The sequence below is a fragment of the Contarinia nasturtii genome, unplaced genomic scaffold (genome assembly GCF_009176525.2).
Source record: "Contarinia nasturtii isolate CC-2019 unplaced genomic scaffold, AAFC_CNas_1.1 Cnas_scaffold_414, whole genome shotgun sequence".
NCBI lineage: Eukaryota > Metazoa > Arthropoda > Insecta > Diptera > Cecidomyiidae > Contarinia > Contarinia nasturtii.
This window is the reverse complement of record NW_022197768.1, coordinates 2,416,024-2,436,978: the sequence shown is the minus strand read 5'-3', so window position 1 is coordinate 2,436,978 and position 20,955 is coordinate 2,416,024. Positions and strand designations below refer to the sequence as shown.

The window sequence follows — 20,955 nt, the reverse complement described above, 5'->3', positions numbered from 1 at the left end:
AAAAACATGTCTATGTTATACGAACTATGAACTTTGAGGATGTTTAAAAATGTTTTTTTTTTTCCTTTCGTTAAATTCTACGAGAATTATGTATCTATTGTATGTGTTGGTTGTGGTTGTGGCGGTGAAAATGTGTCCATTATACATATACATATATATTATTTATATTTATATCATTATTTTAATCGCCTATTTTCCGAAGTGCGTTTCACATAAGAAAAAGATAGGTCAATAGGTGATGGAGATAGAGAGGGATAGAAGGGGGAGTGGCGAGAGATAGCGGTCGAAATTAATTTACGGTTTTTTTTTATTTATTTGATTTTAGTTATTGTTTTAGCTTATATATATATATTTATATATATCGGCAAATCTTATACACCTACTTAAGTTAAATATTTTTTTACTATAATTTTTTTGTGTTTTATTTTTTGAAAATTTTTGTTGTTGTTGTTGTTGTTTTTTTTTTTAAATCAATATTATAATTATTATTTCAATGCATTTAGTGATTTACAACCTCATTTAGACAGTAATCGATACCGAAAACAAACTCATTCAAAATGTCAATTGATTTTGTCGTTTGCATATCAAGAAAAAAAATATATATATATGGTATCACTACGCCAATCAATTTGTTGAATTTGAAGAAGGCAAAAATTAAATATTACAATTATCAAAGAAAATTTATTTCCATTGCGAAATTGAGCAAAAACGCAACGCACCACTGTTATACAATTAAATATTTTATGCAAGGCTGTACTTATCGTGCGAGTGGTACAAATCGTTTAATGTGTGATTGTATGTGAGAGATACAGAATGAATGTGAACTATATGTTTATATTTCTCTTTAAAATTATGCTCATTTTTTTATTTGTTTGCTTTCATTAATAAACCATCTCAGATCAGGATACTCTCGCTTGTATATGGTATGCACCATATGAAATTCAAACAATTTTTTTCGTCAGTTTTCTTTCCACATACTATCTGCGTTTGTCCTAAATTTATAAAATAGTTTTATCAATTGATTCAATCTTCTTTTTGATATTTTTTTTTCGTCAATAAAATTTTTCGTCAACATTTCTTTAATTTTCTACAGAGAATTTTTTTTGCATGTATGTCAAACAGTGAACAATTACGTAAAAGTGGAATACGAAAATTCACTGAAAATCGTGCGTGCATTCCACAACATTTCACTGTGTATTCCATAAAAATGTCATAGTGTATGGGACTTATTCTCTCACCAAAAAAAAAACTATTTTTTTTATTCATTTATGTACAAAATTCATGAGATAAGTCGACATATTATGTGTATTGAATATTTTGTTTGTTTGTTTTTGTTTTGTACACATGCCTTGGTTATTATAATTATTCCTAAAAATTATTTCTATTCCCTCTTCTTCTCTGTGGAAATTTAAATATAATAATGTGAACAAAAAAGAATTGATTTTTTTCTACAATCTCCCATTTTCTTCTTCTCTCGATAGATAAAAAAAAAGGTTTAAAATCATATATTTTCGAGCAATGATTTTGGTCACTTACTATTTCTGTTTTTTGTTTCTTTCTTCGTTTTTTTTTTTTTTGTTTAAATAAACTTTGTTGTTTCGTTAAGACTATTGCAGTAAAATGATTTTTAATTTGATGCTTTTAGAATATCAATTCTATGTCACACCAAATGGTTATGGTTTCCAGTTGTTTTGGCGACTGCTTGAACCCGATGGTTGTTGCTGGTGTTGCGCTAATTCATTTAATAAAACTTGACGCTGAAATTCGGCCAATGTTCGAATATCAAAATTGGGCGCATTGTTTTTGGACGAGGCTATTGGAAATTGAAAAAAAAAAAAAAACAATGTTGTCAAAATCGTATCTTTGCATTTTTTTAAACGGTTTTAGAGACTTACATGACTTCTTTCCAAGAGCTTGTGCCATTTGTAATTGATACATGTACTGATGGATTGGACTGAATTGGCCCAATAATTGAGCATTTACAGCAGCCGCCGCAGCCGCATTAGCATTGTTTCCGGCGCCCATTCCTTGTTGCAAACCTAGATGAATAAAAAACCAAATGATTAACAAATATTATTTTGATAAAAAACGATCAAGCAAAAAAATTTTAGTGAATTATTTACGTAGAAATTGTTGTTGTAGTGTTGCCATTGCAAGTTGAGCCTGTGCAGCTTGTGCTGCTTGTGTGTTACTTAAGTTACCGAGTCCGGCAAGACTGCCCAAATTTCCTAAGCCAAGACCGCCTAATTGACCTAAACCAGCTAGAGCACCAATATTTCCAACCTGAATTTTTTTTAAAAATATAGTATTAAAAATCATCCCAAATTGATTTTACATTTTAAAACCGTTCACTGCTTGATAGATCGTTAAGAGAGCTTGAATTATTCCGTTTGACTTAATCAAGTCAACAGGTCCATTTGCTCGTCATTTTGAAATAAAAAGAAAAAGATAAGACGTGAGTTTTAAAAAGTACCTGCAAACCAAGATTGGCCAGAGCATTCAGTTGGGCAGCCGCAGCAGCCGTACTTGCAGCCTCATTTTGTTGTAATTGTTGTTGTTGCTGTTGCTGCTGTTGTTGCTGCTGTTGTTGTTGCTGCTGCTGTTGCAATGATGATGACGATGATTGCGCCAACGAAGCTTGTTGAATTGCAGATTGTTGTGAAGAAGATTGCTGTTGTGATCGTGACGGTCTGAAATGAAATAGAAATGAAAATGAAACACCGATGCAAATTAATTATTTTTCCACTTCAAGTGACAACGAAATTTAAATCATCGGAAAATGTGTATTGTACCTTGATGTTGGCGGTGTGGCCGATTTGCTTGGAAGTGGCAGAGGTGGCGTCGGTCGTTGTGTGGGTGTTTGTGATTTAGCTGGAGCCGGATGTGGTGTTATTGTAACCGGTGTTGCCGTTACAGACGGTGATTGTGTGAACGAATGCGATGAATGTGATGTGGGTGAGGGACTGCTTTGCGTTGCCAAACGTTGTTCGATCTCTTGCTCTTGTTGCAGTGCTTTGACAAATGCTGTTTTCAGTCGATTCGTATGTTCAGCCTTCAGTGCTTTCTTAACATTCGTCGTAACACATTGCTCACATATAATCTTTGAATCTTTGCCAACTGGTGGATGAGAAAGCAAAAAGCATTTTGAATAAAGAATAATTAACACAATCATTAATAGTCTCATTGTGATTGATTTTGATAAGACACTTACTTGGTGCATTTGTAAAGGTAGCATTGACAGTTTTGCCTTGTTTTTCCCATTTCCATAGTGGCGTAAAGTCAATTTTACATTGCGAACAACGGTATGGTTGTTGAATTGGTGGCTGTGAACTTTTATCTTTTGTCAGATAGTCGACAACCGTTTCCAAACCAAGCAAATACACAAATTCCGTGTTGCTTGGATTTGGAATGAAGTTCATTTCTGGTGGTGGTGGTTTTGGTGGTGGAATTTGTAACAAAGTCTTTTCTAATTGTTTGCGCAATGCTAATTTTGCAGCCGCTTGACGTTGAGCCGGCGTTTGAGCCTCTTCTCGAGAACTCGATCGGTCATTCTAACGAAACGAACAAAATTGATAATCACAAAGATACAAACAAAAAAAAACATGTAAACATAAAAGCATTTAGTAGATAATTCGCTATATAGAGAGGGAGTGTATGTGCATAAACAAAATTCAGTTCATTGAACTTACCTTGCTCAGCTGATCGTTGTTGGATATATGCGGTGGGGCCGGAGTTATTGAAACTGAACTGCTTACTTGATTCAATTTTGAGGCATTGTCCAATAGATTAATTTGCTAATGAGATGAAAAAATTAAATTGCATTTCATTTTTGTCATGTAAATCGAAGTAACGAATTAAATCTTACCATAACATCTTTTCTTGGCGGAACCGTTGTTGGTGTGATAGTTACAGATGGCGTTATTGTCAAATTAGTACCAGTTCGAGTTTGTCCATATGATGATCGATGCGATGGTGGTCCTCCTATAAAAGCAAAAAAAAATATACCTTTAAATTTGCTCTTTGTGTGTGTGTGTGTGTGTGTGTGTCAAATGTAAATATTTAACATTTGGTTTGAATTTATACAATTGAATTTACCTGGCGTTAATGTGGCGCCGCCTGGCAATGATGAACGAGTTGGTGGTAAAGCATTTACACTTGCTCTTGAATTTCCGCTGCTACTAGCCGTTTGTCTGCAAATCGAATTTCCAAATGGATTTTATATTGTGCATTGTAAAATAAATAAGAAAAAGTCATGGAATTGTTTTCGCTTTGTTTACCTAATCAAAGGAGATGAATTTCGGTTGGATTTTGAATGAGCTGTAATTTGAAGATTTGAAGACGAAGGTGGTGGTGCAGGTGTAACACTTAATGAACCTTTGGATGAAAGTGACAAAGCGGCCGGAATCTCAACTATTGGATTCGAACTATTTGAAGCATTTGTGTGTGTTACAATTAAATTCTCTTTCATCACTTGTTGTGATTGCTTCAGCTTCTTTAATAAAACCAATTTGGTCTCTTCATTTCTCAGTTCTTCTCTCAATTTTCTCAGTCCTCTATCTCGCTCCCATATTTCAGCCGCAGATAATTCCTGCCAAACCAAAAACAATGGTTGGCGAAACACAAACGAACAATCACAAAGAAAAACAATCAATATTTATACTATATTTGTGATGATGCGCGCATATCTGCGTTCTCTTTTCAATTTATTTACCTTAATTGCAATAATAGGTGGCATTTCCTCATCATCTGTATCCGAGTCAATGTTGCCGTTTTGTTGGCGGCCATTTATTTTGGCTGGCAGTAAAACTATATCAGGTGCTTCGGCATATGATTTTGGTTCAGTTCTTGGCCGTAATACGCGTCTACTGTATGGCTCTGTATTGTTGTTGTTGTTTTTTTTTTCGATGTCAGATAAATAAAACGTGCGTCAGTAAATTTAAATTTTGATTTGATTCAAAAACAAAAAGCGATAGATGGTTCGCTAGTGAACATACCATTATTGACGGATGGTGGAGCCGGTGTGATAGTCAAGCCGGCATTCTGAGTTAATGCCCTCAAATCACGTACTGTTGCATTTGATAGAGAAACCGCCGAATCTCTTCCCATGCTCAAATCCACCACGTCGTCCACTTCCATTTTTTCCATGATTGGAATTTCTCTAACTTCTTACGCTCAATTTTTATGTCTATTTTTTGTGTATGTTGTTCTATTTCGTTTTTTCAAAATAAGTTGTTTATGCTATTTTTGCTGTTGAAATTGTTTTACGAAAACTCACTGCAATAATGACCAGAGAGAAAAAAAAAACAACAAAACATTAAAAATACATTTCAGTAAATATTAAACTTTAAGAGAAAAAAATGCAAACACATCACTTTATCGGGTCTTCAATTTTTGCATTATTCACATTTAAAAAAGAAAGAAATTCTATTAATCAGAATTTAGGAGAGAAAAAAAAACACACGCATACATTAACACATACACATATAGTGAGGATATTCCGATTTCCAAATTTGTGAAACAATGAAACAGCAGAAAGAGAAAAAAAATGAATTTTCAACCGATTAAATTGATATTGATCATAGATGATGATATATTTCTATTAGAACACGATACCAATCATATCGAGTTTTGTCGAGTTTTAACATTAACGCACAATCGAAACGAATCACATATAAAACACAAAACGAAGAGAGTGAGAGAGAAAGAGAAAAATAAAATATGTAAATGTAATGAATGGTGGCATACCAACCCATTAAGCCTAATACATAATACCATCTAACATCATTGATTTGAACCAAAAACGCGAAGAGTAATAAAAAAAATTGTACGAAACACACTATCGCACATACACTGAACACAAGAGATTTTTAATGAGTAAAATGGGGAAAATGTTCATTGGAATATCATCGACACAATCGGACAATTGAGAGAGTAAATTTCACATTTGCATCAACTAATCATTTCAATGGTCACGCAACCGCACTTCTAATGTTCACTCTGATCAATTTCTGTAAATATCAATTTTCTTTTATTTGAATAAAAAAAAATTTTTTACCTTTTTTTAAAATAGGCATTAAAATTTCGCAACACACATACGAGCAACGGCGACGTAAGTAATAGCAATAATTTTGCCCGAAATCACAAATACACATTAAACACGTATACGCTATACAATATTATTTTTTTTTTTATTGTTTTAATGCTAGACAAACTATATGTACACTAATTGAACCCAAACCAAAGAAGGCTAATACAAAAAAAAAAGATTGAGGAGAAAATGCCAAAGGAAATATTGGTGAGCTCAATTGTTAAAAGTCGTCAAGATATCGTATTATTGAAACATTTTCATGCGCTTTACATTCTGAACTTCACTTAATCAACTTGTTATTTATCGTTTCCATTTTGTTGTTATTTGTTTTTAATTTATTAATCTACCGAAAAAACAATAAACTTTTATTAATACAGAAAAAAAAAAATTTTTTTTCGATTCAATCGGATTTATCTACGTGCATGAAAATGTGGAGAAACAAAAAAAGAAGTTGTCACACAATCGAGAGAATTTAGAAAATGGTAAAAACTAAGATGTCAGACTTGTGATGCGTTTGTGAGCGTAGCATATGCTGTAAGTTTTCAATGTTTCTCTTGTATTTACATTTCTATGTGTATGTGTTCGCGTGTGAGTGCGTGCGTTTGGCTGAATTAACGTTTGCAGCGCCTCCAACTGCCAATGCATACATAATCACCGAACCGAGAGATGGCTATCGTTTACAAACACACACACATACAACACTTGCATCGAAGCGCGCTGACATAATCATTTCAAATGGTAATAGACATTTACACCACACACACACACATACACACAAAATATGACATTTTATAATGTGAACAATAACAAGCCGCCTTTATCTCTGACCAATGCATTCACACGCTCATTCATTCTCTTTGAATGAATTTTTTTTTTACACATAAAATTTATTGCACTCATTAAACCAATTAATTTGAATAAAATGAAAAAGAAATCGGTGCTGGAAAAATTATGTTTTTTTTTTTTTGTTAATAAAATGGTTAGGCGGCATTCCAACGCATCGGCTATTTACTGTACGTGTAAACGATTCCTAACATACATTGCTTAATGAACATGGCGAAATGTCATAATTTCGCTTCTGCATTGTGTGTATGTACCGTTTTGACATCGACATCACTCGAATGATTGAAACAATAAAAAAACAACAACAGCAGCTCTGACATGTCTTTCGATTCACATTTATTGATAAGAAATATTCTGATTTTCAAGACATGATTAAAAATAAAACAGATTTAATGCATTTAAATGATTCCAATTGTTTACTGAGTCAACTAATCATCCGATGAAAATCAATCATAAAGAAGAAATATCTATATGAGCCACTGAACTGATCAATAATAAAAAATATTTCATATCTCAATGAATCGTTCAATGAAATCGGCATTCATATTACTCAAATATGTTTATCAGCTCAAATGAAATGGCAAAACTTATGCAATAGAAATGAAAGAACTTAACTTTTTATATGTTATACATGGATTTTTGACAAAATGTAAATATTTTCGATGTTTAAAATATGAATTTAAAGTGTAAGCGGCGATTAATGTCATTGTACGTGTGAACCATGCCAATCACACTATGGTATGAGGTAAAATGTCATGGTTTTGCTTGTGCGTGTAGTAAATAGTGTTGTCAAACCAGCGGTTTTGACAATTTTACTACTTGAAACACCAAAATAAATATCCACATTGAAGAAGCAAAAACAGTATTTACAACCACAACGATACCAGTATAAGCAAAAACATCAGCAACAGTAACGTGTGAAGCACACAGCAGTGGCACTTGCTGAATTGAAGGAAAAATCAATACGTTTGATATATACACGAAAAAAAAAATAGTTGCACACAACAGAAACAGTGCAAAATAAACTGTGTGTATTTTTTGCCAAACAAAAAGAAAAACGAAGAGAGGAAGGGGGAAAATCACGGAAGAAAATTTTCGCACTGGATCAATTTTAATTCGCAACGATATTGTGTATTTCGTCGTATTTGTATTCGCTTTCTATCTGTAAAAAAAATTCCAAATTTATTTATTTTTTTGTTTTTGGCAAACTACAACACATTATTTACTCCCAATTTTCGTTATTTTGGTTCGTTACTTCTGATTTTAATTGCTTCTCATTTTCATATGATTTGATTATTTATTATTATTTGATTTTGTTTATGTTTTTTTTTTTAATTTGTATTCGGACGATGTTTCGGCCTGTAATTGAATTTCAACAATGTAGCATCTTTTATGTATGGCTATATTCGAAAGAAAATTCAAACAAAAATCAACATTAGATGATACACACAATTTAATATGTACCATTGAAACAGCGCAAAAGGTCAACGGACACACGGTAAGCAGAATCACTTGTGTTGTTATTGTTGTTCCGATTATTATATAAAAATGAAAAGAAAACCAACGATAACTTAGAAATTATGTGAAAAAAAGTGACCGTATCGGATCAATGCATTTAATAATCACACGACTCGCCCCAAACACAAAGTGAAAAAAAACAAAATCACAGCATTTTATCGGGTGAAAGAAAAAGACATAATCTAATAAAGCCTTTATGCATTAGACATTAGATCGTGTTCTACGTACTTGATGAAATAAACCAAAGAACCATAATTAAAACCAAAACTAATTGCGTCAACGAAATAGATTCAATTAAGAATTCCATTATGCTTTCAAATGCGTCAGAAGATTTAATGATTCAAATGTATAAATAGTTTTCAGTTCTTCTTTTTTGATTGAGAATGCCATCGTAAATGATATGCGTGTTGATATTTATTTCGAGTGTTTTTTCCACCCTCTGTTTATTGTCCTGCGATCATATTTTTAGTAAAACTTGGTTGTGCTTTTGTCTATTTTATCATTTTCATTAAAGGAATATGTGCTTCGAGTGCAAAGAGGTATTTCGAAAGAAAATACATGGCGAGTATTGAGAAGATACAATGAATTTGTGGCATTGCATAAAGAACTACAAATATCCGGTATTGACCTACCGTTACCTGGAAAGAAAATTGTTGGTAAGTTGTTGTGTGCATAACCATTTGGAAAAGTAGTTAAAAAGTTACAAAGTTTTGTGTGTCGAATAATTTACATTTAGAATTGAAAAGTGTTCAATGCCAAACTAATGTGAAACTAAAATTGTTAAGCGAATATTGTGTTGATTTTGTTTTACTCTTTTCCAAACTATATGAAATGGTGTGTGTGTGTGTAATTAGGTAATATGCGCCCAGAGTTCATAGCTGAAAGACGACTGGCTTTGCAAAATTATATAAACATTGTACTAATGAATCCAATACTGGCATCATCGCTTCCGGCAAAGAAATTTGTGGATCCGGAAAGTTATAATCAATCATTCCACGATATTGCGGTCCAAAATGCGGCATTATGTTTGCGCACCGAAGGTGCATATACGCTTGGCCAAAGTTTAGGCCTAATTGGATGGCGCATTCGCAAGCATTTTTTTAAAGTGACACAAAAATTAAATGCAAACACTTCAACAGCACAAACAAGTGGCAGCGGCAGTAGTGGCGGTCACACAAGTAAACATACATTGACCAAATCGAGTTCACAATCGCATGCAAAATTATTATCGACAGCGGCCAGTTTATCACTGGAAAATCAACCAAAATGTTTGGATGGTGTTGAATTTTTAACATTGGCCTGGAGTGAATACGGTCCAGACAAATATATCGACGAAAAAGAAATTCATGCTACACTTAAAATGTTAACCACCATACAACATCCGTTCATAATGCCAATCGAATATATGGCAAGCAATGACAGTGGCGCTTTATTTATACGGAATTTCTATTCGAAAGGAAGCCTAAAGGATTTGCTATATGGAACATCGCCAAAAAATCCATTTTTACAAAAGTATGGCAATCCAATTGGACGTTGCCGCGGACCAATGTCAATAAAAGACATTGCCATTTATGGTCGACAAATTTTGGAAGCACTGCTTTTTCTACATTCCAAAGGAATTCCTTGTGGTAAGTTCATGGTTTGTTATTGAAACGCATAATTGAACATAAATTCATTTTCACACTCTTTTCTTTTTTTCATTTGGTTAATTTATTTTCGCACCGTATTAAGGTCACGTACATGCTGGTAATGTGATAATTGCTGATGGAGTTGCACGTTTGGTTGACATTGAGAATTTCGTTCTTGGCGTTTCATCATTTTATCGTCCGTTTTTCGTACAACACAGCAAAATTAACACATATGAATTGATCGATGTGTATAGCTTTGGACATCTTTTATACGAGCTTACATTCGGTTATCCACTCCAAGAGTCAATCATTCGTCAACCCATTGAATGCACATCGGAAACATTGAGTACGTAATCAACATAAATCGTACACCAATCGATGTACACAAATTCAATCAATTTCAATTAAATTTTGTGTTTATTTTCATTTGTCTCAATTGTGTTGTTGCAGAAGAGCTACTCGAATCGATATTATCGAAAGATGCTTGTAAAGTTGGTTTACCGAGTTTGGAGCGTCTGGTTCAACATCCGTTCTGGCATGAAAACGTACCAAAATTCCACGAGCAATACATGAGCGGAAATGATGCCACCAAACACACACTTAAATTAACCAATAATGCCAAAGAACACATTAAAATTGCTGCACAAAAAACCGAACAACGTCTTCGCGATGAACAAAAATCTGTAAGTGAAAACTGAACACAAGCATTATGGCCTTTAAATTTGATGGTATGTTAATATTAATTGTTAATTATTTTCTTAAAATCAGGTGAAAAATCAAAAAAGGCTAGTCAGAGTTCAAGAACTCATGAGTTCTGAAGAGGAAAAACGGAAAATTAAGCATCAGAAAGCTGTAAGTAGTCGTCATTCTAGTTAATTATTATGTTTTTTGGGTTTTGTTTTTAATTTCGTTTTTGTTTCACATTTGAAATGTTTAGAAAGCCGAGCAAAAACAATCAAAATTGCGACAACAAAATTCATTACAACTAAATTCGGTGCCAAATCCAACACCAACTGTTATGCCACGATCCGACAGTTCCGTGTCCGTAAATACGGGTCAGTAAAAAAAAGAAACAAACTAAAAACCATTGACATATCTGAACACGAAACGTTTTTATGCTTGCTATCATATCAAATGACATTTTCATTTTCTCATACCATTTTGCCGATTTTGTATGGTCATCGATTTTGTATTTCTAACATATTATTTTTAAACTTTTCAAATTGTATGCGTGCGTGCGACCATACACATGCAGGTAATATAAGTAGTACAGTAGCATCAGCTGCATCTACCTCGATGTCGAATGTAACGGAATCGCCAAATCGACAAGAAACCGGTGAAAATCGCTCTGCGCTACTTAACTCAATTTGTAATTTTGATAAATCGGCACTAAGAAAGCTAGCATAAAAATACAAACAATACAAATACAAAACGAAAACATTGATTCGACATAAACATAAATTATTACATATAAAGCTAACACATTGAATGTTATCAACAACTAAAAAGAATCTTAACTGATATGCACGCAAAAAAAACAACAACAAATATTTATTTAATGGAATCACCATAGAGAGATAAATAAAACCAAAATAAAATTTAATCGTGAATATCAATGTGAAATTTTAGAATTTATATACAGATAAAAACTAAAGAAAACTACTAAATTATACAGTCAAATATACAATTCTATATAATACTTAACAAAGAAAAAAAAAACAACAAAATTAACAAAAAAAATCAAAATTCATATATTTAATAATATTAAGACATCAATGTTTTGTGAAGCTCACGATATTTTAGCAAAAACCATCAGAAGAAATGCTTTTTTTTGATATTGCTAAATGGAAATTATGTGCCAAAGCACAAAAAAGATGAAATAAGAACTCGATGAAATTGATTCCGTAGCCATAAATAAATGTGTTAAATGTAAACAAAAGAATACAAATCTATGTTGAGAAAAAAAAATTGAAGAAAACCAAGACCAAAAAAACAAACTAAATGTCTAATTGTGAAATATATTTGTAATAAATGTAACAGTATTAAATGTTAAAACTTGTTGTAATTCATTTTGTGGGGGTAAATCGCGAATTCTTGGCTCTTACGCTTTTAAATCCAATGTGCTTGGACAACGTGTCTACCATGCAGACGAGATGCTCGAATGATTCCTCGATATAAAAAACAAGTAAGAAGAACAAAAATATGATTTCTAGAGAAAAAAGTAAATTACCAAAGTCCTATCATAAGAGATACTATCATCCATAATTGAACTGGTTCGTATTTTGTTACAATATGCAGTATGGATAAAATTTCTTTTATAAAAAAAACTACGAAATAGTAAGTGAAAAGTAGATTTTCGCCAAAACTGAATGAACATTTTTACGAAAGCTATTTTTCAACGGCAACCGGCATCGGACATAATATGTTACGAATACCAATTGGTTGCTCAGATTTTTATCTCGAAAAATGGACGTATGTGATGGATTCAGATAATGATTTGCAACTTTTGAACTTCACAAAATTAAATGAACGCGATACAATCCGTAATGCTGCAATTAAAGAAATGCAACAAATTCGAGGAAACGGTATTGATATTTTATTGTTGGGTGCTTCGTGGTCGCCTCCAATTTGGATGAAACAAAATCATCAATGGTATTGCAAAACTGATAATCAATTGATACCCGCTTACTATCAAATGATGAACTATGACGGTATGAACATTTGGGGTATATCAACTGGTAATGAACCGGAGGCCGATAATCATGCCGATTGGCTGGTAGATAATCTTGTGCCAGCGTTGAAAGAGTCTGGACATTCCGATATTAAAATACATATTTACGATCATAATCGAGACAGTGCTATTTCGTGCTAAATGTGAACATTGGAAAATAAAGCTTATTTATTAGAAGTACTCGAACTTTTATTTTTAGCAAACATTCAATTAAAGTAATATCATAAGTTTTATGTGATGCGTGGTTTAAGTCGCAAGTGTACTCCATTTCGAGCACACGGTGTAATGGGAGTTCGTTTTAATTGCAATGGTATTTCGGTTTTCTCATTCGCCTCCAAAGAATAATTCAAAAGTAGATGATAAAAAATGGCTTTTATCTCCATTAAAGCGAAACGGGAACCTAAATGATTAAAAAAATATTTTATACAAATCGTTGACACCAAAAATAGGTCATAAATATTCTACTTTACCAATACAATTGCGCGGTCCAATTCCGAATGGAAGATATGTTCCCGATTTTATACTTCCTTTGTTTTCATCATTAAATCTCTCCGGGTCAAATTTGTCTGGATTTGGATAATACTTTGGATCATGATGAATTCCATAGGTGGTCATAAAAAGTCTGGATCCCTTTTTTATTGTAAATTTCAAATTGTTGCCATCGTCAAATGCGTAATCTTTGACGCATAGGCGATCTGGTTGTGCAAGAGGTGGATATTTTCGTAAAACCTCCGACACAACTTGATCGAAATATTTCAATTTCTGCAATACATCATAATCAACTGGTTTGCCGTTAAGGTTTTTATCCATTTCAGCGATTTCTTCATACAATTCTTGTTGCACGTCTTGATTAATAACCAGTTCATAGGCCATTAATGATAGGATATTTGACGTGGTCTCAAAACCTGCTACGAGAAATATAAAACACTGTGCGACTAATTCATCGTCGTTCCAGGCGATATTCACTGTTGCCTTTCCCACATCAGACTCTTGAACCACTGAAAAATTTTCGGGTGACTCTTTTGCATCTTCAGTGTCATGTTTTAAGCTTCCGTCACGTACTTGCATCATAATATTAATCATATCTGGACGAAATATATTGTTTTTCTGTCGAAATTCCATCGTATCTAAGATGATACTTTTGAATATGGTTGGATTCACAATTCGAATTTTTAATGCCCGCGCTATATTTGGTAACATCAAATGCAACAGCATTTTTGCCACCGCAATTGGATTATTAAAACTTGAAACTTTTTTGGCATTCAAATAAAATTCATTATTTGGTTCGATGAGCGAATTTATTTTTAGGCCAAAAGCGCATGATGCAATCACATCATTGGTATATCGAGTGAATAGATCTTTTGCTTCAACATCAAGTTTTTCATTGCGTTGTTTTGAATGTTTGACAACCTCTTCGACGCATTCGGACACCAGTTTGTACATTTTTCGCATTTTAGTACCAGTGAACGCCGGACTCAAGGTCGCTCTCATCTGGCGCCATTTTTTACCTTTTAACATAATCAGCGAATTTCCCCAGAGCTTGTCACTGTGTTCATCGACCAATGTGGAATGATCTTCGAAATAATCAAAATCTTTGATTGTAAATTGTTTTACCAATTCTGGGTCACGAACGACATACGCAGGACCAGAAATACCAACGATACCGTATATTCTGTAAATTAAATTAAAAATCGAAAATATCCGTTTAAGATTAAACACGAGAAGAACACACAGATTAAACACTCACGATTCATTTGGAAATGCAGTATACGTTCGTTGGGCTGCTTCGGGTGCTGTTAGAATGAAAAATTTTGGTAAACTGCTCAAACTGTACGATAGTGGTCGATATTTTAAATTTCGTTTTTCAAAATGAAATCGATCAACTTTATATAGTTTATATAAAATGCATGAAAACAGCACAGTCGCACAAAACAAAACAATTTCAATCAACATTTTGAATAAAATTAAGAAGAAGAAAAAAACAAGTAGAACAGCTAAGTATAATGACGATGTATATCACTTGAACTGCGTATTAATACTGTGTTGGCTTGTTCTAAACTATAGTGAGATCATGTAAACGTCGAATTGCACTGAACAGAGAATGAGATAGGAGGAAAATGTTGCTGATTAATTTAAAGCGTCGAATTAAATCATGTTTGTGTTGCTGATAAATATAGTTTAAGTGTCTGTTATTGCATAGACACATCGCTGTATTATTATTGCACAATACGAATCAAGGCGAAATTCAAACGCTATATATTTTCATGTGTCAGATTTATTGCGTGTTTTGTTGATTTTTATTTTTGTTTTGTTTATTTTAAATCAGCTTTTGGACTCTGCTCTCAGTAATTATCAATAATTACTATTATTTTGATTAATTTTATTCAAATTTGTATCATTTGTTAACACAAACATGGTTTCTTATTTACTTTCTCTTTATTTTGGCTTATAAAAGGATAAAATACCTCCCATATTGAAATCTAAGATCTTTCCACATTCATTTCAACATTATAATTTTTACATCTTATGGAACCATACTTTGGACTAAACACAGTCAATATTCTTTGAAATTTGCAAGACTTCCAACCAGACAATATATTTAGCTGCCGTTATCTGGATATTTCAGCTCATCTGGATACCGTCAGCAGATGATGCGAAGTGAAAACAATAGTTATAGTAGTACCAGTATTTAACAAGCTTATATACATATAACAATCTTTTCTATTGTTTTCACTTCGTATCATCTGCTGACGATATCCAGATGGGCTGTAATATCCAGATGACGACAGCTAAATATATTGTCTGCTGCCAACAAATCGTGGCTATATACTATACAGTAAAATTAAAAACGACTACATTACCCCTGTTCGCTTTCAACAAAATTTAAAACTTTATTTGAAAACAAATTGTTTTTCATCGGACCCTTCATTAGGTACTAATGTAATTTAATATTTTCAAAAAAGAAAAACATTAAAAATGCTTCAATTTTATAGCTGACATTGCCGTTACGATAGAATTTGTTTGATAGAAAACTTGAATTAAGTGTGCGGTTAATTTCACTCACGTATTTCGTGAGTATATTTTTCTTTAATCTTTCTTATACTAACCATGTAGTTTTCAAGAATTGCATAGAGATGATCGCGTCTAACTTGGCATTCAGCATCGGTAATTCCCATGGGGCCGAGACTTGACCGAAGAAACTGGTAAAACAATTGAAATTCAAAATATACCTATCAATATGATAAAAATTAAAAAAAGCACTCACATTATAGCCTTCTATGTCGCTATTCAATCTTTTGTCCAAATCTTCTATCTCGTCTGGCTTTGCCGAAATCCAGATTCGATTTTGAATTAAAATCATCACCACAATGTTAGCTATTTGCATTCCTTCCGATATTTGTTTGATTGCAGGCGTAGAACTTTTATCAATGCAGCCTTTAGAGAAAGATGCATTTCGAATGAGATAATTCGATCTCAATGGTTATTTAAAACTTACTTTTTAAAAGATCCAATGGAATAGATAACGATCTAACAACTTTATCAATATGTTCGCAAAGTTTTTCTAAATCTTCGTTCTCAGAATCGAAGTCTTCGTATCTAATGATGAACTTAATAAAAAAAGTAATAAATTAATAGACAATCTGATTAGAAATATCAAACTATTTACCTCCACTTCAGAGAACATATCAAGTTCAGATTTTGAGTTAAATTTTGTTTCCAAATTGGCCAATTTTGTTCTTTGTTCGTCGATTTTCGTCCGTGCGTCATTATTACAGGACTGTACATCCTTCACTAAATCTTCCAAATACGTTCTGAATGAAATCATTGAAAAATTATTATTTTTTAAATTAAATAAAAATTCAAATATACGTACTTGGTTTTTTCATCGATAAGTCCTTGATAATCGTTGATATTATGTTCCAGAATTACGTTAATACGATCATCATAAAATCCATAAACAAGGGAATCCATCAAATTTAATTGGTTTCTCGCTGATTCAAACAAATTTTTTCTATTTTCAACTAAAAACATTTTTATTAGATTTTCAGTATTGCCTGACTGTGAGGCGCAAACAATTATTGCCAACGAAAGAATTAGTACGAATTTCATTTTGACAATGTTTCCTTTTGATTTTAGGGTTTTTCTTTATCTTGTTAATACTTCAAGCGATCAAATTCAACTGTCTCCGTCCAAAGTTATTTAATTTCATATGAATGCTGGAAAGTGTTTATGTTTTTTTTTTATTTACACAACCGTCCAAAGGGGTTTGGGTTCACTTCTGTTTACTAAACAGTGTTTAGTCATCAAACTATACAATTTCAATAACCAAAAACAAAAATCGGAATATATACAATACATAAAAAAATGGCAATGTTCACATTCAGCGTACATTAAATCTAGATAGCAAAGTAGTTTACAAGCAATGATGTTCAATTCAACTAGGTATATTGAGAATGACTCATTCAAAAACAAGTCACATCATTAATGATTCATTTGTGAAGATTTTCGGTATGATTGTCATAATATTTTATAAACATATGCATATTTTATACTCGTAGCCGACAAATCAAGCCACAAATGCAATTTGATATTTACAGAAAAGAACCAATAAAAATGCTCCAGTTTCATAGCTGATATTGCAGTTACGAAAAAACTGATAAAATTTATTTGTCCAGTATTAATGATTCAACGATATTGTATGAAATGAAAAAAAAGTGTACATGTACGTGTATAGTAATTTCTCTAATAGTAGTATTTTTAATATTGTTTAAGGCATTTATGTAAATGTTCATTTTTGTAATTAAATCATCTCGTCTAACTTGACATTCAACATCAATAATTGTCATCGACTCCAAAATTTGCAGCAAAAACTAGCAAAAGAATTTCTATTAATTTACAATTTTTCGCATTATAATTTAATGAAAAAAACACTTACATTAGAACTTTCTATGTCACGTTTCATATTTCTCTCTAAATCTGACATCTCTTCCGGCTCTGCGTAATAAAACAATTTATTTTCAAATAAATCATTCGCCTCAGCGGTAGCATTTTGTATACCTTCGGACATATGTTTGATTAGAGGTGTCTCTTATCATTACAGCCTAAAGAGAAAGACGTATTTCAATTGAGATATTAATTTGGCCAAAGTCCATCTCAATGTTTATTTAAAACTTACTTTTTAATAGGTTCAATGGGACAATTAACGATCTAATGAGTTTTTCAATATGTTCGCGAAGTTTTGAGAAACCTTCGATTTCAGAATTGTAGTCTTGGATTCTATCGATGATCTTAGTTATAAAAATGATAAATTAATAGACAATGGATTTAAAAATATGAAACTATTTACCGTCATTTCAGGGAACTTATCAAGTTGAGTTAATGTAGAAGCAAAAGGTGCCAAAGCAGCGAATTGTATTCTTTGTTGACTGATTTTTCTTCGTGCGTCATTATTACATAAGTGAACTTCCTTCATCAAATTTTCTAAGTATGTTCTGAACATTTCATTGAAACATTATTATTTTTTTTAATAAAATATAGAAAGTTAAATATACGTACTTTTGTTTTTCATCGATAAGTCCTTGATAATCGAAGATATTATGTTCCCGAATTACTTTAATCCGATCATCATAAAATCCATAAACAATGGAATCCATCGTATTTAAAAAATTATCTGAATTGAAAAATTTTGTTTTTTCATCATCAAATAAATGTTTTGCTTGAATGGAAACAATTGTTGCAAATAAAAAAATCGCAATGAATTTCATGTTGTAAGAAAATGACAAAACAAGACGGATTCTGTAGCACGAAAACAATTAAATAAAAAAAAACACTTTTTCTTATTTTTCCTTAGTTTTATTTAAATTTTAAAATGACTTAAAACGCTTGAGATCTGAGTAACAACTGTCCCAATTCCAAAAATATCTAATCTCTTTATACAACATTTCTGAATATCGTTTTCCTGAAATTTTCAATTATGTGCCATCATTTTTTCTAGAATTGCGAAGTGATAGATACCGACAATATTTACCAATTTTAGAATATTTCAATGAACAATGTTCATGCAGAGAATATTGGTACAAAACTTTAGTCTTTGATGTTTCGAGATTAGACAAAGATATTCAAAGAACATTTGGCTCAAGTCACCAAATGTTTCAATCATGTGTTTAATGAGACGCTCACATAAAGTGCATCTCTTTTCTTTTCATGTAATTAAATTACAGCAATTCTCTTCAATGTAAGCCATTCTTTTCTTAGTCCATAAGATACACATTAAAAAGGCGAATTTTTTTTATGAGGATGAGACCAGTGTAGATGATTTTGCTAATGAATGTTTAAAAAGTCCAAAATGTATGCTAAGTTAATCCGGTTAACACATTATATTACATCGAGGCAGACAAATTCATATTTCAAGTCGGCAATTTTTCCGAACTAAAGATAATTCCAAACAGCTACCTGAAAAAAGGTTTTATTACTTATTTTATTATATTTTCAAAAGAAGAGAGAGAATCGCTCACAAACCAGCAACACAGCAACACATCTTCATCAACGCATTTACAATTCAGCTATCGCTATTTTCAATATATAGTAAAAAGACCAAAATGATGTAGACATAAAACTATTTTTTGTGATAATTTTGAATTTATTAAATTGTATATTTTTGATGACAAAAATAATTGAATTCTTACAAAACCATACAGTTTTTTAGAATACCGAAAAGTCGACATTCACCTTTTTTTGTGGGAGGTTTTGTTTCGATAGCAACCAAAAACATGTATAGAAAGTAAACGTAACAATAAACTAATCAATTGAAAACTAAATCGCCATAGTTGCGTAGCAAATGGTATGCCGACACTCGGCAACATGTTGTTGTGCGAACAACCGTGGTACGATCGGCCCGTTCGAAATTCGCTTTAACGGTTTCATAATAACGTCCATCGCTCAAAACCATGCATCTCATTTTCAAACATTTCACACGGAATAAATCGATGGCCTTTTGACTTTTGTCCGAAAATCGAAGATTTTCTGGATCCCATCTACATAAAATTGATATAATTATAACAGTTATTAGGGCTAATTGAATTGTAGTAGTTCACCTCAATTCCAAGCGTTCCAAATTCGCACAATTTGATGCGATCGTATCCATCAATTGATCGACATGAATATTAACGCCAATTTTTTCATTTGTTCCCATGACAATGATTCTGAAATAAATATTTAAGTCACATTTGATAACAATCAATATAAATGAGATGCGTTCTCACTTGACATTTGTCAGGATAGGTAAGACGCTCATCCACAGTTGATCGGTGATATGTGGCATTCCCGACAGTACGCAAGCGTGTAATTGTGGTCCATGTCGTTGCAAGAATTTATGAATACCCTCATCTGTCAAATTATCTGATGAATCCAAATCTAAAGCGATGAGACTTTGTGCCGTTTTGCCACTTTCTGACCAAGCTTTCAATACCGAATCGTTAAATCCATTATTTTGACCGGCGGCCAAAAATTTCAACGCTGGAATACGAGTTAGAAGATCAATAAGACATTCAGTTGATAAATCCGTTGCGGTGATATCCAATTCTTGTAATGCACACTTTTCCCACTCAACTTGCATCACGTATTCCGACTTGAGACCTATTTCGATCCAAATATACAAATTAAATTTCACAATATAAAAAAAAAACATGCAAATTGTGTTACTTGTTCCATTCATTAGGAGGCACATTAGACGCTTAGAACGTTGAATTAACATTTTAAGTGTTGATCCAGTCACTTTGTTACAGTAGTTCACCGCCAAGCATTCCAGCTAGATGAAATTAAGTGTAAAATATGTATTCGAAAACAAAATCGAATTCATTGTGATTTATACCTGAATGCAGTTTGAGCTGAAAGCATCGATGTGTGAATCATCAATGAAATTTATGCCAAATAGATTGATGACACGGAGATTTGGTGTGGCTGATTTCAATTTGTGTACATTTATGACTTCGTAGATTTCCTCTTCTTCTTCTTCGACTTTTTCATAAGTGCCAATCAAATGGAGTACCTGTTGCAAAATGCAAAAATGTTGACTTCATTACCAAATAAAAAGCATATATCTACAGGGTGGGGCATATAATAGGCTCACTCTTAGGGGGTGGGAATTT

At 32.5% G+C, this 20,955-nt stretch overlaps 6 protein-coding genes and 1 long non-coding RNA gene across 11 annotated transcripts in view; 3 read left to right on the top strand and 4 right to left on the bottom strand.

Moving 5' to 3' along the window:
- Positions 1-453: 453 nt before the first annotated feature.
- On the bottom strand, positions 454-6,434 carry LOC116338611 (transcriptional repressor p66-beta). Its single transcript, XM_031763999.1, has 13 exons — positions 6,056-6,434; positions 4,995-5,274; positions 4,712-4,875; positions 4,278-4,588; positions 4,096-4,190; positions 3,866-3,981; positions 3,690-3,794; positions 3,212-3,551; positions 2,793-3,117; positions 2,474-2,690; positions 2,124-2,283; positions 1,896-2,039; positions 454-1,813 (listed from the first exon to the last, which is right to left on the bottom strand). Exons 2-13 carry the CDS (start codon positions 5,143-5,145, stop codon positions 1,674-1,676), a joined length of 2,268 nt encoding a protein of 755 aa, XP_031619859.1. The 5' UTR covers positions 5,146-5,274; positions 6,056-6,434; the 3' UTR covers positions 454-1,673.
- LOC116338612 lies at positions 5,798-6,365 on the top strand. The gene is made up of 3 exons (XR_004200910.1): positions 5,798-6,010; positions 6,071-6,109; positions 6,207-6,365. It is a non-coding gene; the product is annotated as an uncharacterized LOC116338612 (long non-coding RNA).
- Positions 6,435-7,777: 1,343 nt separating the features above from the next.
- LOC116338527 (PX domain-containing protein kinase-like protein) lies at positions 7,778-12,087 on the top strand. 3 transcript variants are annotated; one of them, XM_031763859.1, is made up of 9 exons: positions 7,778-8,062; positions 8,316-8,429; positions 8,964-9,105; positions 9,304-10,077; positions 10,181-10,423; positions 10,528-10,760; positions 10,846-10,929; positions 11,015-11,132; positions 11,333-12,087. In XM_031763859.1, the coding sequence occupies exons 2-9, from the start codon at positions 8,328-8,330 to the stop codon at positions 11,482-11,484; spliced, it is 1,848 nt and encodes a 615-aa protein (XP_031619719.1). In that variant the 5' UTR covers positions 7,778-8,062; positions 8,316-8,327; the 3' UTR covers positions 11,485-12,087. The 3 variants fall into 3 exon arrangements, with proteins under 3 accessions (XP_031619719.1, XP_031619717.1, XP_031619718.1); XM_031763857.1 differs by having other exon boundaries at positions 7,778-8,177; XM_031763858.1 differs by lacking the exon at positions 7,778-8,062 and having other exon boundaries at positions 8,262-8,429.
- Positions 12,088-12,369: 282 nt separating this feature from the next.
- LOC116338665 (lysosomal acid glucosylceramidase-like) lies at positions 12,370-12,949 on the top strand. The gene is made up of 2 exons (XM_031764075.1): positions 12,370-12,374; positions 12,466-12,949. Exons 1-2 carry the CDS (start codon positions 12,370-12,372, stop codon positions 12,947-12,949), a joined length of 489 nt encoding a protein of 162 aa, XP_031619935.1.
- On the bottom strand, positions 12,939-14,857 carry LOC116338528 (probable cytochrome P450 9f2). The gene is made up of 3 exons (XM_031763860.1): positions 14,556-14,857; positions 13,279-14,480; positions 12,939-13,208 (listed from the first exon to the last, which is right to left on the bottom strand). Exons 1-3 carry the CDS (start codon positions 14,759-14,761, stop codon positions 13,039-13,041), a joined length of 1,578 nt encoding a protein of 525 aa, XP_031619720.1. The 5' UTR covers positions 14,762-14,857; the 3' UTR covers positions 12,939-13,038.
- A 1,001-nt stretch (positions 14,858-15,858) lies between these two features.
- On the bottom strand, positions 15,859-16,928 carry LOC116338837. 2 transcript variants are annotated; one of them, XM_031764345.1, is made up of 5 exons: positions 16,683-16,928; positions 16,476-16,620; positions 16,305-16,416; positions 16,074-16,243; positions 15,859-16,008 (listed from the first exon to the last, which is right to left on the bottom strand). In XM_031764345.1, exons 1-5 carry the CDS (start codon positions 16,916-16,918, stop codon positions 15,865-15,867), a joined length of 807 nt encoding a protein of 268 aa, XP_031620205.1. In that variant the 5' UTR covers positions 16,919-16,928; the 3' UTR covers positions 15,859-15,864. The 2 variants fall into 2 exon arrangements, with proteins under 2 accessions (XP_031620205.1, XP_031620204.1); XM_031764344.1 differs by having other exon boundaries at positions 15,859-16,243.
- Positions 16,929-19,425: 2,497 nt separating this feature from the next.
- The window catches only part of LOC116338721 (F-box/LRR-repeat protein 2), an 8,777-nt gene continuing 7,247 nt past the window's right edge, over positions 19,426-20,955 (bottom strand). For both annotated transcript variants that reach the window (XM_031764156.1, XM_031764155.1), the window contains exons 3-7: positions 20,679-20,855; positions 20,510-20,615; positions 20,071-20,443; positions 19,903-20,010; positions 19,426-19,842 (exon numbers count right to left, since the gene is read on the bottom strand). In XM_031764156.1, coding sequence (XP_031620016.1) covers positions 19,611-19,842; positions 19,903-20,010; positions 20,071-20,443; positions 20,510-20,615; positions 20,679-20,855 — 996 coding nt within the window. In that variant the 3' untranslated portion in view covers positions 19,426-19,610. The remainder of the gene's footprint in view (positions 19,843-19,902; positions 20,011-20,070; positions 20,444-20,509; positions 20,616-20,678; positions 20,856-20,955) is intronic.